Raw genomic sequence first — 21,737 nt, 5'->3', positions numbered from 1 at the left:
TTACGAAAGAGATGCATATAGATCTAGATGTAAAATAGTAGTAAATGAGGAAATTTTGGAACAGATAGATGATTTCGTGTATTTGGGAAGTATATCGTTCACTCTTTTCAACAACGTCCAATATCAAAAAACTTGATTTTTCAGGAGAACGTTTTTAAAGTTTAAAAATATAAAAAAAATGTATTAAAAGTAAATATCAAGCCACTTATTGAACTTTTTACTGTGCAACAGATCTTTTTAGGTAAAACCTGAATGATATTTCTCCATTTGAAAAATATTTAGAATATGTAAAAAAAATATTAAACTATACCTTTTCTTCAAAATGCAAAAACAACACTTCTGCCCTGTAGCGGGTAAATATTAAGTTAAAAATATAACGCTTTTGCTGGGATATGGTACATTTTCTGGGCATTCTGAAAACATGCACAACTGAAAATGGACGATTTTTGATATATGACGTTGTTAAAAGGAGTGAGCGATATGTTCTAGGTATGTGAAGATTGATATAGATATATAAATAAGAGTGAGCGCTGGGAACAGAGTGAATGGTGCACTGAAATCAGTTAATGCAAAAAAAAAACTATCCAACGAAAGCTTAACCAGCAGTGCATAATGATATCCCGTTTCCAATCCTTATGTTTTGAACTGAAACATAAGATAAAAGAAAGATGGATAAAAGTAGACTGAATGCAGTCGGAGTGCGATCTCTACGACGAATGCGCGGTAAAACGATGTATGATACATGTTCGAATGATTATATAGGGTACGCTGGGATAAACATTATCGATGAAATTCGGCTGTTCAAACTTAAAACACAGTAAGGGACTTTTTTTGCAGTCCGTTTTTTTGCATTTTTGAAGTAGAATCTACTTTGTCCAAAAATGCAAAAAAACGTACTACAAAAGAATGTCCCTTACTGTGTTTTTATTCTGGACAGCCGAATTGAGAAAGGAGTGTTGGGCATGTGAATCGACTGAGTGAAGAAAGAACATTAAAACAAGTTTATGTTGGTCATAGAAGCATAAGAAAGACCGAGAAAAACTAAAAAAAACTTTTAAAAAAATAATGTGGTTAGGTCAGGAGTTGGAATAATCGGCGGAGGAGTTGGAATAATAAATTCCATAGAATCATAAATCGTATTTAGAAATCTATAAATCTTTACGTTGATAATGGTACGAAAACCTGGCATGATCAAGTCATTCAAATATGTACTTGAAAGCGGTGTTCAGAAGTGGAAATAATCGGCGGATACGTACGAGGAGACGCATGAATGTGTAAGAGACGAAGATTGTTTGCAGAGACAGATTGGTGTGGCATTCTATTCTCTCTGCCTATCCCTGCGTTGAAGCGGCGTGAAAGTTAGTTTTTTTTATGAATTTTTATTTTTACAAAATACATATTTAAAAAATACAAAATAGTTGGTAAATACACAATACATTTCAAATATAACGTTTCTACCTCTCTAATAAAGTAGATACTTGAGTTTAGAGAGGCAGTTCGTTTTACAATTTTTTTTATAAACAAAGTAAATTAAAATTAAAAAAAATCAAAGTAAATAAAATAAAATATTCCTTGGTATGGACTCTAGTTAGGGGTGAATATTATATGTTATTTAAATAAGATAAAGTTAGTCGTTAAATAAAGTCCGTGTGTTTTTTGTCCAGTAATACAATGTACTTACGTTCAATGAAAATTTCAACCCAAATCCTCGTTTCAAAATGCCTGAAATATTGGTTTATTGACGTTTAATTGACGATAGTGCTGCGCCCTTGTTTGATTCCTCCCACACAATTCGATTCCTCCCACACATACTCCAACTTAAGGCTTACAACATTATTGCCATGCGCACAAACAACCCTATAATTAACGGCTTACATCAATTATTCCTTCTCACTTCTCAACGGTCCCGCACTACACACATCTCGTGTATTTCTCGCCTAACTACAGATTTGTCTGATTTGTATTGAATCGTAAGTTATTATGTTATTTTATTTTGATATTTCTCACCAGTTTTGCTGAAAATAGATAGATCACGACAAAATTAAAAATTAGTATAGTACGGTGGAACCTCTCATAACGAGCATAATTCGTTCCGGAATCTTACTCGTTAAGCGAACATTTTTTGTTTTTACTAGCGTGGAAGTCCCGGCTCACAAATGAATGTCGTGAAAAAAGAACTTGCCCTTTTGCTATAAAAATCAATAAATTGCATTTTAATTCATTTGCTAGACATTTCTTCTTATAAAATATCTTGTACTAGTTACGTTGTTCCTCTCCAAAAAAGAGACTAAGCTCTTGTGCTTGGAAAGGAACTTACACTCAATGTTTATTATTTATACTTAATTAATTATATGACAATCGTTTTTCTTGTTTTTTTTTCAATTTACGTGTATACTAGGCATAAATTCTTTTTTTTTAAATTTTATACATGCAGAGACGTTATTGCAATATTTGGTTCCCAAATATATGAAGTTTTGTTGGAATTATTAAGTGTAGCATTTTGTTATTGTAAAATAATTTTGGAATCTCAAAGATGAATTTTAGATTAAAATATTTTTCAGCCTCTAATACTTGAAGCATTGCTGTTTTTTTAATGGTTTCTACATTAGGGATTTAAAATTTTTGAAAATAATGATATTGTTGGATAAGTTGTATCCGGATAATATCCTGATAATCTAGGGATAATAAAACATTCGTTTGTTATACAAATGTTTAAATGGTGACCAAAGTCTTTTAAAAACTATGTATAAAGCTGTTTATGTAATAAATAACCCTTGGCGATATTGTGTATCAGTTTTATGACGTATATTGTCTTCGGGACAATCACTACAATAGCATAATAACAATAATGATGATAATCTAGAGTCTAGAGATAAAAAAACATGCATTTGTCATATATTCAAATGTTGACCTTAGGTCACAATCTTTCTAAAAACGACATACATATAATGTTAGCGCCGAGATTTTTGTCTATCGGTTGTATGGTGAGTCTTTTCATCGGGACAATCACTACACTAGGATCACAATAATCGTGATAATCTAGAGATTAAAAAACATTCGTTTGGCATTCCGAAAACATGCACAACTGAAAATTGACGATTTTCGATATTTGACGTTGTTGAAAGGAGTGAGCGATATTTTAAAATGTCTTTCTACAAGCGAAAAAAAAATTGATTTGGTAGCCAAATACTCCTCACCGAGATTTTTGTCTACTGGTTCATGACGTACGAGTTTCATCGTCAGGACAATCACTACTCTAGCATACAAACAATACTCTGTGGAACTATTCACACACTCGCATATGTACATAATACTAATCACATCGGCCCGAACAACAGTGTGACCAAAAAGTTAATGCTTTGAAAATTATTCATATTCTCAAAGCTTTTCTCTTCTAAGCTGCCAAATTATTTAGATGGGATACCATTCATTAAGCATTGAATGACAACCGAATATTTATTAAAGTTCTTATCAGGGTTATTTAAACACGTTGTGTCTTATACAATATAATATGTATTAATATGAAAATCAAGAAACTATTTTATGATTCATCAATTTTATTTTAAGTACACGGCTGTGACATTTTGAACGTATCCAAATGTTTATGAAAACGCCAATTGCATATTTAAGGCCCAGTATTCGTTAAGTCGTAACTTAATTTTCTGTAAATCCAGTTAAACATTTAATGTGATTGATTTTTTTCTGAAAACACCGTTGTTGAACACTTAAAAAAGCATTGAAAAAAATTAAGTTTTTCTTCGAAATAATTATATGGTTTAAAAAAAATAGTTGTTGAATGGTATGGAGTTAAAAAAAATTAAAAACATTTTTGTAAACTTATGTATATTCTTAAAAACAAAACAAAGGAAATAAAAATAAATCGGTGAAATGAATGCGACTTAACGAATGCTGGACCGTAACGTCATGACCAGTCGAGTCTCTGTTCTCGGTCTAACGTTGGAGCAAAACCAACATCATTGTTTCGGGTTGTGGTCCCGTGGTTAGTGTCTCGGACTCTCGAGTCAGAGTTTCTCGGTTCCCACTCTACCACAATTTGATACCTATTTCTAACAATGAGCCGCTTAAGCCAACAGCAATAGTATGAAATTGAAGTATTTTTGTAAATAATAAAAAAATGTAAGTGAAAAAAAATGTAAGTGAATGGAAGTGAGTGTAAGGAATGCAAAGCTGAGACAAGCATTATCGATAAAATTAAGAAAGGTGTGTTGAGATGGTTTGGACATGTAGAACGATAGAGTGAGGAAACAACGGGAAAACAAATGTATGAGGCGAATGTAAGTGGAAAAAAGAGCGGAGGAAGACCGAGAAAAACATGGCACGATCAGGTATGCCAAATACTTGAAAGTGGTCAGGTCAGGAGTCGTAACAATCGGCGGGTATGTATGAGGAGATGCATGAACGTGGAAGAGGCGATGAATGTTTGCAAAGACAGAGTGGTGTGGCGTTCTATTCTCTCTGCCTACCCCTGCGGAGAAGCGGCGTGATGGTTAGTTAGTTAGCTAGTAATAAATAAAAAAACACAAATTAATATGTCTTTTGAAAAATATATAAAAAATAACATTGGCATTAGATTCGTCCTTTTCCGCCTATATCGAAATATGGTTTACATCCACCCATCTGCGCAATGTCCGTTCCGAACACATGCTCTGATTCCCGAAATAGTTCCCGATTCCAGCGCTGATCCATCTGGGGGATCCCGCCTCGACTGTGTCCATGAATCGCCCCCCTTTGGACCGAAGCCAAGATCCTCATTATGGTTGGCCCGCGTAATCGGCCTGTCCACGTACCGACTTTTATTTTATAAACATTCCCGATATCCGAGGTTATTATTTCATCAATCGCATCCCAAATTTTTATCAACAATCTCGATTTAATAATTATGAAGAAAATTTTCATTGCATTAAAATTACGGGGTAATATTAATTTCTTCTTCTTCTTCTTCTTCTTGGTGTAGGCCTTGTGGGCTTTTTTAAGAGGGACTAGCCTCCTGCGAAGTTGATTCCCATTATATTTCTATTATATTCTATTATATTCTTATAGTAAAACTAACGTTAACTAAGTTATGTTAGTTTTACTATTCACCTTTAGATGAAAACATCTGTAGTTTTCGAAAATTGTCGTGTGTAATGAAATAAAACTCATTAAATGGTATTATACAAGTGTTCAATTTAAAAAAAAATATATGACCATTATAATAATAAAATAATATTCATATTTCATTAATTTATGTTATGATGTTTGTGATAATCATGAAATAATATTAATTTCATCATAATTATGATAAAATATTAATTTCACCGTAATTAAGTAAAAATAATTATTATGTAAAAGATACCGGGGGAGGATTTCCAACCCCACACAATTCTCGTCCAACTTTTAAACTACGACGAAATTTGATATTTTATGTTTATGACGTGAAATATTTTACATACCTGCGTATTTTCTCAATGAATAATACATAATTATATTTACAACATTTTGAGTGTGTCCAAATACTTGTTCACAAAATCTGGATTATCTCCAATTACAGGAGTTATTTTCATATTATTTTTTAACATCTAAAAAATTCGGACCTCACATACTAATATAAGAGTTTCTGCTTAATAAAAAGCTTCTTTACATCCCACCAATAGATGTCTCTAGTGAAGTTCTAGTGATTCAAGAACAAGGTTTCTAAATTGGTTCATATATATAGAACTTCCAAGAATTTGAGTAGTGTGGTTGTCAATAATGGGTAGAATTGGTGAATGTTACACGTGTGTAACATTCAACCTGTGTTGTTTAAGTGATCACTTAAACCAGCCGATGACGGTTGTCAGCCCCGTAAATGCCCAGACTTCCATATTCTTCTTCATCTTTGATGAGATGTTAAAAAAAAAAATAATAATAATTATATTTATTGTTATGATAGAAAACAGATTTTCTAAATAAGACACCGCTAAATCTGATTTTTGTCAACGGCATACCTTTTTTCGCACATTCTGTTTCCAATTTAAATCATTCTTTTTCAAAAATTTATCATATCCACACTAAATGATGGACATCTTGTGATGACTTCTCATCACATTCACAAATAGAGTTTTTTTTTTCATTTCAAAAAGGAAAAGGTATTCTCGAAATGCTCCATGACCCGTAAACATTTGAGTCAATGCATTGTTCAATAAGTATATGTTTTTTTATTTATTTATGGGACAGTGTGTTAAAGCAGTGCTCCGCAAAGTGTGTGCCGCGGCACACTGGTTTACCGTGGTGATTAGTTAATGTGCCGCGGAAAAAAGTCTAGTTTTGTGAAGATAACACACCTTGAAATGGCTGAAAGCTATACGAGCGAGACGCTTTGTTGCGCGAAGAGCGTGCGAATAGGGATTTTCGACTCTGACTACTAATACATAATAAAAAAAGAGAACACCTGAGGACGATCAACGATTGGTCAAATTTTGATCACCTGTGATCAGTCAAGTAGGCTCACAATTCGCATAAAACATCATATGTTATTTATTGTAACTGCAGAGAGTTGGTAGAATTCCATATTGAATTGTTGGGTAATATATCCAAAATAAAACAAGTTTTGTTAGATTGAATTCTACATTTATTTATGTATATGTTAATACGTGACGCGTTTCATCTTCTTAGGACATTATAAAACACTCCTTTTGATAATGTCCTAAGAAGACGAAACGCGTCACGTATTAACACATACGTAAATAAATGTAGAATTCAATCCAACAAACCTTGTTTTATTTTGGATATATTACCCAACAAATCATGTTTATTTGTTTTCAGATTATGTTAATTTTAATAATGAATCAATTTCTAAAGATTTTTTTTCTTTGTTGTACCTATTAAAATTCTTCAGGTGTACCTTGAACAGAAAAAGTTTGCGGAACACTGGGTTGAAGTATAGGACTTACTCTGGTGTTTCACTTTTAGGTCGGAGCGCTCCAAAGTCCGCGTGACGTTCTTCCAGGGTGTGCGCGCGCAGTCCGTGGCAGAGTACGAGCCTCAGCAGATCCTGCCGGAATCCTCCCAGCCGCCAGCTTATCAAGCCATGGCCGCCTCCCCGGACCATGCAGTGGCTTACAATCGTCAGGAAAGGTCAGTTAAACTTATGTTTTACACAAAGTCTAACCTTTGTAACCAGTGCCGGTCTACGCCTCTTTGGAGACTTCAGTGCAGGAAAATCTTTTTTCACTTCGTTTCTTTATTTCTCATATATAAATGTACATTTAATTTATCTGCATTTTGGCTCTTTAAGCATAGCCTGTGTTGCTTTTGAGATGGTAGTATGAATGTCTGAGTATTGAGACTTAGGACAAATTACACACTGTGTACCATTCACCATTTTACCCATGATTAGCAACCACGCCATTAAAAATTCGGACAGTTAAATGTACGTCGCAAATGACACACGTTTTTTTCCGACGACGAAACTTCAAATATGACTTCATTAAATGATTCGGCGGTCACTTTATGGTAAAATCTATCCATTTTTAATTTAACACGTTTACCGCCATGGGGGGCGCCGGTGACCTCGCCTGTGTTGAACCGCAGTGCCATGGGGGGCACCAGTGACCTTAATCAAGTGCTATATTAAAAATGCTGTTTTGCGCTGCCGGTCACACTTCTCCTTTATGAAATAAAATAAATACAAAAAAATAATACAATAAAATACGTAAATTACCGAAAAAAATGTGTATCTTAAAATTGACAAATTTTTGTTTTGGCGTTTAACGTGTTTCTCTTAGTTAATTCCACTATCAGTACTCCTATTAGTATGTGGTTTTTACTAAATAAAAATAAAATTATTTAATATAGTTAAAATTTGCAAATTTTGCACCAATTTCATACTTAACACCTCTGGAAAGGGGATCGGTTTGCAGTTTACAGTTTTATAGTAAACAAAGTTGATTCATAAAACACCTTCCTCCGACCCATATCCGCATCCAATGATGCATAGAGCACCACATCGGGTCGACGCGATGTTAGTTTGATAATTGATTATTTATTCTCACTGGGTAAATAATTTTATAAAACCCAGGTGACATAAGTGAACGAGGTCACGGTGAAGAACGCTTATTTTGTATGGTATAGTAATTGGCGGTGGAATGATTGTAGGAAGATGAAAATAGTGACTATGGAACTCGGCGTTGATTACCCGTACGTACTTGTGTAATTCGAGCCCTACTAATATTTACGATTTCTTCGTAGAAAATATATATACTGAAATACGAAATAAATACATAAGTATAGAATTAAATTAAATTCTAATCGAGTTGAATCCGAAATTAGGTTTTTCCCTTTTGTGGTTTCCAAATCATGAAGATATACTAAAACAATATCACAACATGATATCAGAAAAAATAACCCTAATGATCTCAATCAGAAAGCTGGAATAGAACAATATTCTACAGTTAATATTGTTGAACAATTTTTATGATTACATATTACTATTTAGAAAAAAAGTTGACTTTTTGTTTTTGTAGACATTCTACAATTAATGTTACATAATCATCTCTCTGTTTAATAATTCTGATTGTAATTATTAAATATTGTACTAACTAGATGAAATGATGATTTTGAGCGTTTTTAATAGTCTGAAAGAAGAGGAGCGTATGAACAAATAGATGGGCTCTGGATAAACTTCTAAACGAAGAAAATCGAGATATTTTTTTTGTCCGGAAAGCATTTAAAGAATCCTGAATACTGAAAATATACCTGGCCGAATCCCAACCTCTCCCTAACCCCTGCTGACAGATTTTTTTTAATACGGGAAAAGTAAATTTTCTTTATTGAAAATCCCTTAAATACTGGGCGACGACCTTTTTTAACTGAAGACCTATCAACCTTTTTTAAAAAAAAATACAAGAAAATGTAACGCACAGTTATTTTTCAAGAAGTCAATTTGGCAATCTACCGAAATTTCCACTCAACTTCCGATTTTAGCTTCATTCAGGTTGGCAACACGTATATCTTTTGTGAAAAGGTCTAGGCGGCATCTCGGGATATCGTGTTGTAGTCCAGCGATTAGTCACGACTTCTGAGTCAGGTTCCCAGGTTCATACCTCTCATAAGCCGCTTGCGTGAAAATAGTATTGAATTGAAAATAAAATTACAATCCTAATGTGGAAAAATTCTAACATTCGCTTCCTAGATAAAAATAAATAAATAATTACTACTACTACTACTACTACCATCACGCCGTTTCCCCGCAGGGGTAGGCAGAGAGGATGGAACGCCACACTCTTCTGTCCTGACATACACTCCTAGCCCCCTTCACATCCATACATCTAGTCATACATGCCCTCCGATTACGCAGACTTTTGACACCGCCAGATTTTAGGTTCTGATTGATCTGATCGTGCCAAGTCTTTTTCGGTCGTCCACGTTCTGTTTTCCCTCTCACATTCGCCACATATATTTTCTTAGTCATTCTCTCGCTATCCATTCGCTCCACATGTCCATACCACCGCAAAGAGCTCTTTTTAATATTTTCAATTATTCCTCGTTCGAAAGATTCGAACGAAGTTTCGAAGAAAGTTCGTTTAATTAAAGCATTGAAATCCTTAAATCAATTTTAATAAAAGTTTTTATTTACGAAAAGTATATTGGCATTAACAATTTACCCTGAAAACGTTATTAAATTGACAATTTTTCAGAAGATTTTTTACCTGACTTAAATATGTGAAGCTGTAAGGTAAAAACTACAGCTCGAACAAACCAATCGGAAATTTTTGGTATTTGTAGTAAATCTTGCAGTGCTAATCGTCAGATCGTCTCTGCGAGCTACGTTTGCGCGATTTCATATGTACGTGTGTTTTTATATTTGCACTATTTTTAAATTGTATTCAATCCGACTTATGCAGGCAAGCACGTCGTTCGTATACTGACTGTTTCGGCCAACGAATAATTCGTACCGATACATAGTTACTGCGTAACCACTGGCGCTGCATTAAACATGTCGAAAATAGTCATATTTATAGGTGGAGACTGACCGGAGCATTTCGTTGTAACATAACGTCGTAACATCGCTCGCGGCGAGCATCACCGAGCATCCGAAACTATGGATGGAGCGCTCGGCTCGGTGTACTGACTGCCTGAATGCTCGCATCGTAACGTGTTACGTTACGACGAAATGCTAAGGTCAGTCTCTACGTTAAAATAAATACCGTAGAACGGGGCTACTTGAACTTTGATGTGTTACTTGAGCCCAGTACAAAAAAAAATATTTAGATCTGTCCACAATAATGTTATTATTCATTGTTTCCCTGTTAGGTGACACTTATTGACACGATACGTTCATTATTGTATACCAAATACAGTTTTTTTTGTACTGGGCTCAAGTAACACATCAAAGTTCAAGTAGCCCCGTTCTACGGTATGTGTATTTTGTTTATTTTTTGGAAGTGACGAAATCATAATCGATTAGATATTTATAGTGTTTCATTGGGTCACGGACAATTCGGGCGGTCAATTGGGTTACGAACATCACAGGTCTTATTGTCTTCGCTTCATTGATATTATCGTCCCGTTATCTTGTCATTCGATTCAATCAAATCGTTAGTTTAACTCGCTGAAGTGTTCTAATGCAAACAGTTCAATAGGTTAATCGTCTCAACTCTGCGACTGGCTGCGGTAATTGTCATTCGTACAATGACACTTGTCATTATAACGTGATTATCTAATTATTACGTGCGTTATTGTAATCTAAATCGGGTACTTATGTTACGTAATCAGGGAATCGGTCAAATTTACCATATGATTGAATATTATCGTCGTTGCGTCATTTCGATTAATGTCCCCCATTATGATATTCATTTGTCAACAGCTAGAAATATTATTTCCCGAATACATGGCACCTAAATTTTTTATTGTCTTATTTATGTGATTTCTAAAAATCAATTATTATTTAATCAATAAATACTATCCGCAAATTTGGCTGCATATATATATATATATATATATATATATATATATATATATATATATATATATATATATATATATATATATATATATATATATATATATATATATATATATATATATATATATATATATATATATATATATATATATATATATATATATATATATATATATATATATATATATATATATATATATATATATATATATATATATATATATATATATATATATATATATATATATATATAAAGAACGTGATATTTATTGTTTCGGCTTTCACTTTTTGGTAAGACATGATTAAATTAAATATAAAAAAACTTGTTTTATTTTACCACTTGAGTATTATATTGTTACGACTAGCTTTGGAAGCTACAGATGCTTCCATCTACGTTTATATTCAGACCCATTCATGGATTCATCCGTAGCTTCTGAAATTAGTCGTAATTAGTGTAGTTTTATATTGTTACGACTAGCTTCGGAAGCTACAGATGCTTCCATCTACGTTTATATTCAGACCCATTGATGGATTCATCCGTAGCTTCTGAAATTAATCGTAATTAGTGTAGTTTTATATTGTTACGACTAGCTTCGGAAGCTACAGATGCTTCCATCTACGTTTATATTCAGACCCATTGATGGATTTATCCGTAGCTTCTGAAATTAGTCGTAATTAGTGTTGTATATGTACAGAAGTCCACTAAGGTCTCTGAGATTGTTTCAATCAACGATATTATATCAACGGTCTTCCTATATTTTATTATTTCGGAATGTAGGACATGGCTATTTCTAACGGGTTATTTTAATATCAAATTCTTAGTTTGTTCCATGACGACTTCGCTATGACGTCATCCTACTTCAATGTATGTTCAGTCAATTGTTTGTATGTATTATATAAATCTAACCTTTTTTTGTCATTTGTACTTTTTTAATAGAGTTTTTGTGGCTACGTCGAAATACGATCTAAAATGTTTGATCTAAAACGATCCATATGGCTTATAACCTAGAAAACAACTGTCAATGATTTTAACACCAATTTATTTTTAACAGACCTATTATTGCCATCAATCTCGAATGGGAGTAGAATCTGCTATCGCTTATACAGTTAGCTCATGGAAGCTCTTTGCTTTGCTCAAAATATTTTTCCATCGTATTGGCGTCTATTTTATAGTTGTGTATTTTTACATATTGAAGCTTCTTAGGCGGCGATACGATAATCTATAATTGGACCGGAATTTAGCGTGAAATTTCAAGGACGCGTCACGTTTATTGTGAACATTTCGCTACATGAGAGAGAAGAAAGTTTTAACGTGTATATAGAGAGAGAAAGAGATCTATCAATTTTGACGCCACGGGGGTGGGGTGGAGCAAAAGAAAGCCACGTATACACAATGATACAAAGCGATAACTAAGATAGAGTCGCGCATGCGCGCGTTGTAGATGTACTTGTCAGACGCTATATATGAACAGTGAGGTACTGCGCGTTGTGTAAGTAATATTTATCATTGTGTTTTGTTATTATTTACCTCTTTTTCTCGTTATCTTGAAAATATCGAATGACGTATTTAAGTTATTATAAAACATTGATAGGTATCAGTATTACCAATTGAAGCACCAATCAATGACATTTGAAATATTGAAATAACGGTGTATTTTAATGTAAATTTTGTTTTGTTGTATTTCTTTTCAGATGCTCCCTCTCTCTCTATCTCCCACACTAAACTCTCTAATTCTTTATTTTTAAAGAAGTTTAATTTCTATCATGTGTACGGTTCTGCACGAGCAATAATTTTTCATATCCTAACATTTGAAAATTATATCGTTTTTCGTTCGCCCGATAGAGCATCATAATATTATCAGCTTCTTGAAGTAAACACACGCCGGAAAATTTTCGCTTTGGTTTAGTGGACTTCTGGCACCTCGCCAACTAAGGCCTGTTCAGATATCAACAAGTGGACGCAGACTTTCCCAACAACCCACATTGCCGACAACTCTAATGGATAAGTCCTTTCTTCTTTGTCCAGAAGAAAAACAGCGGAGATGAGTACAACACGCGTGCGGAAGATTGCCTTATCGTTTGATTCACTAATAAAAGTATAATAAATTATTAGTGTGTTTAAACATTTTTTTTATTTTTTTTGTAATATGTATACAATACATATGTATATTACGATTTTTATTGGTGCAATTTAATCATGGCAAATAGCAAATCATAAAGTGCGAGAACCAAACATCTAACTAACTAATATTTTGAATTTAAATCGAGTATAAAGGAAATATGGATTTTTTTTTCAAAAGTATCGTTTATTTAATTTTGAATGATTGAAAATTTCCATTTAAGAATTAAATACAACATCTTTCAAATGCCACGGCTGGCCTTACAATACCCCATTCGATCAACCCATTTTTTCTGTACAATCTCGATTGTTTGGGGTTCAATCCCATGAATGGCAACTTCGATCATGTGTTTCGAGGTCTAAATTGTCTCTGGATGGCCAGCGTAAGTAGCACTTATCCTCAGTGGCCTCCCACAAAAAATAGTCCAACGGGGTCAAATCGTAGCTCCGATTAGAATTTTAATTATTATTCGATTTTCGATAGTTAAGCTGGCTGCGAGGTATGTGGCTTCATTCTGATGAGATCAAATGTCGTCCATGTCATCCTCTTCAATATTTGAAAACAAAAATTCGTCAAGGATGGCTCGGTAACGCTCACTATTGGCCATAACGGCGGCTCCTTGCTCATTTTCGGAGAAAAATGGCCCAATGTGCCACGATACCTAAATTCGCACCAAACAGTTGCATGGGCTTCTTAATGATGACGTTCAGATTTCCTGAGCCGCAAATGCGACAAATAACATAGCCGATGTAAAAATGGGCTTCATCTCTTTAAAACACTACTTATCATCCATTGTTTACTTTGTATAATACCACTTTTATAAACATTTATTCGTGACGGTTTCGTTTATGAGTGTTTTATTACCATACCACAATTTATCAATGCTTTTAATATACAAAATATATTCATCTCTTTACCTCATTCTCTATCATAATTCACGAGAACATCTACAATTTCATGTAAGCACATACACGTGCATTTACTTTATATCCTGCGTATTCGTTCATTGTAATTTCATCCTTTCAGTATTTTTTTGCAGATAAATTCGTTCCACATTATTCCTCTTTCATCCAGATTTTGAATCCCTCCCCCATATTGAAATTCAATAAATGTAACAAGATAAGCTTTTGGTACATGAAAAGATTTACAAAATGATGTTTAAACATTCAAATTTCGAAAATGCGGAGGTCTATATTTTAGTGAAAATTAATTAAATAACATTTTGACGCATTTTAATCCAATAAAATGGATTGACGGGTTGATACTGTAATCTACACAGAAGTGGATTGTTGTATCAACCCTTTATTTAATTAATTATATTTTGATTATATGGTTGAATTTCGCATTAATCAATCAACACGCAAAACTTATTAAATCTGACATCTTACAATTGTATCATCTCTCTCATGGGAAAATATTAAATTACAATAATAATATTTCTGTGTAACGTTTTTTCTACCTGTAATATACCATATTTTATCATTCGTATAACGTAATTTATGTCTACCTTTATATGCCCCTTAAACTCATGTATTTGTGATATACAGAAATTAATTTTTTTAATCGTTTTTAATTTTCATTCGGGAAATCTAATTTTATGATGTACAGTGAGACATTGTTGACATTGTTTTTGAACTAATGTCGGTGATTAATATTACCGTAAACATCCTGAAACTGGCTTTGGTATTCACCCATGGTCCATTGGTCATTTCAAAGTCTCTCATCCTCACGCGCAGAATGAAGCATCGAAATTTACAGTGTAAATTAAAACCGTAATTTAAAATTTGATCTCGAAATTTGACAGCATCAGAAGAGAGGAAATTAGAGATGACTAATTACAGTTACCGCAAAATGCCTCAACTGAATTAGTTTCCGTCAGTTTGATTTAAACTGCTTATTACACCGGTATGCATTTCTCGATTTATAATCGCATTATGCAGGCTGAGGTCCCGTAATCTCGCCGAATAACAGTATCAAAGCTGACAGCAGGATATACTCGTACATATCTATAGGTACCTTCGCCCTTAAACTTGATCCTCCACACACACGTACATATTGTAAATATTCTATTTATATTTGTGATTGGTTTCTTCTCAGCCTTGAACAAGAACATTATGAAGTTTTTTTTTGTACTTATCAAAATTGAAACGCCGTAATCCGTCATGAATAGCGAGGTTTCTGTCAGTTTTAGTACAGTACAGTTATAGGTAATTATCAAACTTTATGGCTTTATTGGCCGAACGAACATTTTAACAATTTATATCCGTTTCTAGCGGAAGCAACAGAACAAAGAAGCATAAAAAATATTATATCTGGTATACAGAATAGTTTAAAAACACAATGAAATTATAATTACTGAAATTTCCGAAAGATTTTATTACGTACCAAATATTGAATTGACAACCTGAAACTTTATATGTACCTAATGCTAGAAAATAATATCAAGAACGTATTTTATTATAACTAAAATAAGCAGGGGATACCATAAGAAATTGAAAAAAACCTATCATTTCCAAATCCAAATACATAATAATAATTGGCGGTTGATATTTCGTTCAATAGTGTATTCATACCTTTTTGTCGAATTTTATCGGCGTATTAACTTACTTCTCGTCGTTTAAACGGAGAAATGTAGAGCTGGTAAATCAATAAATCGATTGTTAATATAACATTTTGAGTGTGTCCAAATACTTGTTCACAAATCTGAATTATCTTCAATTACAAGTTATTTAAAAAAAAACAACTAGATTTGCGAACAAGTATTTGGACACACTAAAAAAATGTAAATTAACTAACAGGTGAAATTATAAGCCAAAATAAAAAAGGAAAAAGATGTTTTCTAAGGTTTTTCAAATATGTGAATATAATCCAGAATTCGGACCTCACATACAAATGAAAGAGTTTCTGCTCAATAAAAAGCTTCTCTCATCCCACCATACATGTCTCTAGTGATGTTTTAGTGAAGTCAAACACCATGTTTCGAGTTTGATTATTATTGTATATCTAGAAGTTCCAAGATTTGAATAGTGTGGTGAATCACGGTCGTAAGCCCCGTAAATGCCCAGACTTCCACGTTCTTCTTCATCTATGTTGAGATGTCAAAAAAAAATCGATTGCATTTTGGATGAACCTGTTTTAGTCGCCACTTCTCACATAAAGATATTACTACAACATTTTGAGTGTGTCCAAATACTTGTTCACAAAATCTGGATTATCTCCAATTACAGGAGTTATTTTCATATTATTTTTTGACATCTCATCAAAGATGAAGAAGAATATGGAAGTCTGGGCATTTACGGGGCTTACGACCGTCATAGGCTGGTTTGAGTGATCACTTTACACACGTGTAACATTCACCAATTCTACCCATTATTGACAACCACACTACTCAAATTCTTGGAAGTTCTATATATATGAACCAATTTAGAAACCTTGTTCATGAATCACTAGAACTTCACTAGAGACATCTATTGGTGAGATGTAAAGAAGCTTTTTATTAAGCAGAAACTCTTATATTAGTATGTGAGATCCGAATCCTGGATTATAATCACACACATGAGAAACGCCAGAAAATACCATTTTCATTTTTATTATTAAGCTTATAATTTGACCAGATAATTTATTTACAACATTTTGAGTGTGTCCAAATACTTGTTCACAAAATCTGGATTATCTCCAATTACAGGAGTTATTTTCATATTATTTTTTGACATCTCATCAAAGATGAAGAAGAATATGGAAGTCTGGGCATTTACGGGGCTTACGACCGTCATAGGCTGGTTTGAGTGATCACTTTACACACGTGTAACATTCACCAATTCTACCCATTATTGACAAGCACACTACTCAAATTCTTGGAAGTTCTATATATATGAACCAATTTAGAAACCTTGTTCATGAATCACTAGAACTTCACTAGAGACATCTATTGGTGAGATGTAAAGAAGCTTTTTATTAAGCAAACCAAACTCAAACCAGCCTATGACGGTCGTAAGCCCCGTAAATGCCCAGACTTCCATATTCTTCTTCATCTTTGATGAGATGTCAAAAAATAATATGAAAATAACTCCTGTAATTGGAGATAATCCAGATTTTGTGAACAAGTATTTGGACACACTCAAAATGTTGTAAATAAATTATCTGGTCAAATTATAAGCTTAATAATAAAAATGAAAATGGTATTTTCTGGCGTTTCTCATGTGTGTGATTATAATCCAGGATTCGGATGTCACATACTAATATAAGAGTTTTTGCTTAATAAAAAGCTTCTTTACATCTCACCAATAGATGTCTCTAGTGAAGTTCTAGTGATTCATGAACAAGGTTTCTAAATTGGTTCATATATATAGAACTTCCAAGAATTTGAGTAGTGTGGTTGTCAATAATGGGTAGAATTGGTGAATGTTACACGTGTGTAAAGTGATCACTCAAACCAGCCTATGACGGTCGTAAGCCCCGTAAATGCCCAGACTTCCATATTCTTCTTCATCTTTGATGAGATGTCAAAAAATAATAAGATATTACTAATTGATGACCGATTCTCTCGCCGGAAGTGCCAAAACGGTATTTGTACATTTACCGCCATATTTAGTTGGTGGTAAATCCGTTACGGCCACCGGAAACACGAGTGTCAAATAGTAATTCTGTTTTATTATTACTCGCGTCTATGCATACAAAATATATATATATTTATATTTATTTATATATATACATATATATATATATATATATATATATATATATATATATATATATATATATATACATATATATATATATATATATATATATATATATATATATATATATATATATATATATATATATATATATATATATATATATATATACGTATATAAATTCAGGCGCTTCCCGCGAAACTGTCCGCTTCATATCGTCGCTTTAGCACATGCGCCAAGCCGCGCGAAATGTGGGGCCCACACTGTCCCCACCCTACCACCCTACCACCCACCCACCAAACCTCCCACCCTACGCACACCGACCCGCACCCCTCCCGACTGAATCGTGCTCTCACTCTTCGAGAAATCGATCCGCGGAATGTGGCACCGTTTCATGGTAACCATATTACTTCCCCATTGTGTGATTACTCCCGCTCTCTGTATTATCCTGCAAGGGTTGTTTTAACCCTTTCATGCATAAAAAAACATGCATAAAGTCAGCATGTAATATATATATATATATATATATATATATATATATATATATATATATATATATATATATATATATATATATATATATATATATATATAAAATATATATAATTACTTAATTATTTTTTAATTAATGTTTTACTAAGTAAATACCACTATTTCTTAAAATCTACTGTAGATTTAAGCAAGAGTGGTATTTACTAAGTAAAACATTAATTAAAAATGGATAGATTTTACCACAAAGTGACTGCCGAATCAATTAATGAAATTCTTGAATATCTCATTTATTATTTTAAGAAGCTTCACTTCTATCCATGGTATTAGTTTTTAAACTTTATTAGTTTTTACATGGCCTTTATTAGTTTTTAAACTGATAAGGGCCTTCGCGTAACTGACGATCAAGACTACATTGCATTTTTATAGGTAATTTCGGTACCTACCTTTGCTGGTTTTTTTTGTTTTTGTTTTTTTTTGCCTCGGACTTATTCAATGTAAATCGTTATTTTACGTAAATACACATTGTATGGAAATTAGATATTCAGTGAAGGTCCACGTTTATCTATCTAACTAACTAGCCATCACACAATCTTCGCCTCCTCCACATTCCCATTTCCTCATACATACCCGCCGATTATTCCGACTCCTGACCTGAGCACTTAAAACTTCGAGTACAGTGGAACCTCTCATAACGATTATTTTTCATAGCAAACATTTTTTTAATGTTACCCTTTTAACGAGCGATATTTCGCATAACGAATTATAGAGAAAAGTCAAGTCCCATTTTCACGACATTAACTTGTGAGCCGGGTCTTCCGCGCCAGTCAAAAAAATGTTGAGCTTGACGAGTAAGATTCTGGAACGGATTATGCTCGTTATGAGAGGTTCCACTGTATTTGGAATACTTGATCACGCCAAGTGTTCCTCAGTCTTTTGTCTGTCTTTATTTTATCTGTCTTTTGGCCCGATTACCTTTCCGTTGACATTTCGAGTGACCTACCTGTTGTGGATACTACTAGCCGGCCTGGCTTTTGTATCTTGTCTGCTCAAACAATGGCCAACTGGAATAAAGAGCCAACACAAAGCGCCAGCACGCGTCTAGTCGACCTTTTTGAATCGTAATTTCGAAATTAAAAACTGTTGTTTCAAACATGGAAGCATTGCAGATGTTTTTGCAGCTCATTCTTTATCGCAATACAGTTATGCGACCTACCATCACTGACGTTTCAACAAATGATTCGGCATCTACCGTACCGATCTGGCTGTCGTATTATGTTTCTCTCACTTGTATCGTTAATTTATTTACAACATTTTGAGTGTATCCAAATACTTGTTCACAAATCTGGATTATCTCCGATTATAGGAGTTATTTTTCATATTATTTTTTGACATCTCATAAAAGATTAAGAATAATATGGAAGTCTGGACATTTACGGAGCTGACGACCGTCATAGGCTGATTTAAGTGATCACTTTACACACGTGTAACATTCACCAATTTTACCCATTATTAACAACCACAATACACAAATACTTGTATCGTTGTTTGGCGACCTTTTTGAATCGTTATTTCGAAATTAAAAACTGTCGTTTCAAACATTGGGAACATTGCAGATGTTTTTGCAACTCATTTCTGTACCTCGAACCCTTTTTGTAGCGCAATACAGTTATGCGACCTACCACCACTTCGATGACGTTAGAGCAAATATTCGTCTTCTACCGTACCGATCTGGCTGTTGTATTATATTTCTTTTTTTAATGATTTGAAACATGTACACTTGGGTCTCTTTTTATATACGTCACACGGGGAGTCGCATAGAAAAGATGAACTACATACGAAACTGGGGGATAGGTTCCATTTTTTTAAAAACCGCATAACTTCAAATCAATATCATAGAATGTACCAAAAATCGCATAAAAAATTAAAAATAAAAACACGATATATCATATAAAAAGTATCTGCGGTTTTTTGCCACTAGATGATGTTGATGCCCACATATCAGGCAAAACTCGCCTAATTGTTTCAAATGAACATGTGCTTAAAGGAGACATTTTAGTCTACATTTTTTGAGAAAATTGTTTTTCAATTCATTGCTTTTGTAAAAAGTTTGAAAATGAATTAAATATCTGAGGAAATACGCTTTGTGATGCTTTTTTTTACTATTAAAAAGTAAAAACGTTTCCGAAATTTTTATGAAGTGAACGATGAAAACGACCAACATTCAGGTACAGTTAATTTCTCATTCTCTAGTTTATCCATTTCACGTCGATAAGTGTTCTTATATAATATTTTTTAAATGTGCAATGTAATTTTTTAAGCATGTCGTGTTAGGTGGAAAAAATACTATTGTCACATAAGATTTTTTATGCGAATTTGCATAAAAAAGACATTAACTACCTACAAAAATAAGGGATAAGTTCAGATAAGACATTTGAAAATCGCATAACTTCAAAATCGCATAAAAAAGATCCGCATAAAAACAGACCCAAGTGTATATGGATGTCTGAGCATCCGAGGGCTTACGATCTGGCGTTTGGCTGGCTTGAGCGATCACTTTGTATACACTTGTGTAACGTTCACCATTCTGCCCATTTTTAAATATCCATATTGAACTAATTCTTGAACTTTGTATTTTATGCAATGATGTTAGATCCTACCGCATACCGGTAAAGTTTTCGATACATTCATGAATTATGACCGATTGTTACGCCATCAGTTGAGCAATTTGTGAAGTATTAAGCTTACTCATTTTGAACATAGGTCAGATTGAAAAAAAATTGGGCATAACCTGACGTCCGACACTGTGCTCTATCGGAAGTTAACTGAATTTTATTTTTGCGAGTATGGCCTTGTATCATTGTATCGCCCTTTTGTCGAAGCGCTGCGCTGTACGCAATCATCTGTTACGTCACCAAATTGCCTATACGCATGGGATACTTGACTATGACACGCCAATATGGCTGATACATGTCGTATAAATGGTGCGGAGTACGGCCGATTTGGTGATTTCATCATTGAAGTACTGAATTAATCCGATTATTGTCGGACAACCGAGGTGTGCCCCTCTCTAACTTTGTGATCATTCACGGCCTAATCGATGGCGACGCGACAGATCATTATTGTCGCTAATATCCGGACACCCTGTCATCGCAGTCCTTCGCTGTTCAAACCTTAAATAGTTTTTTTTATATGGTGTTTTTTTTAGAGGTATACAAATTTTAATTTCCCGCAATAAATTGATGGTGGCACCCGCCGTGTGGCATGTTGCGCCATCTTGTTGAAACCATAGCTCTATCACATCCATGCCATTCAACTGAGATACGAAGTCAGTAATCAAATCATGGTTCTGTAGCGCTCTTCATTGACCGTAACATTCTGGCCAGCATTGTCTTAAAAAAAATATGGGCCAATGATTCCACCCGCCCGTAAAGCACACCAAACATTGACTTTTAATGGGTGCAAGGGCGTCTCGACAATGGCTTCTGGGTTTTATCCACTCTT

At 33.7% G+C, this 21,737-nt stretch overlaps 1 protein-coding gene across 1 annotated transcript in view; it reads left to right on the top strand.

The window, feature by feature from the left end:
• The window catches only part of LOC148308691 (uncharacterized), a 218,862-nt gene that overhangs the window by 182,890 nt on the left and 14,235 nt on the right, over positions 1-21,737 (top strand). The window contains exon 4 of the mRNA XM_088261313.1: positions 6,952-7,116. Coding sequence (XP_088117439.1) covers positions 6,952-7,116 — 165 coding nt within the window. The remainder of the gene's footprint in view (positions 1-6,951; positions 7,117-21,737) is intronic.

This window comes from Brachycentrus maculatus, unplaced genomic scaffold (assembly GCF_059751285.1).
Source record: "Brachycentrus maculatus isolate JH-2025_06_01 unplaced genomic scaffold, ASM5975128v1 h1tg000153l, whole genome shotgun sequence".
Classification (NCBI taxonomy): Eukaryota; Metazoa; Arthropoda; class Insecta; order Trichoptera; family Brachycentridae; genus Brachycentrus; species Brachycentrus maculatus.
The sequence above is the reverse complement of the archived record's forward strand: the minus strand, read 5'-3'. Positions and strand labels throughout refer to the sequence as shown.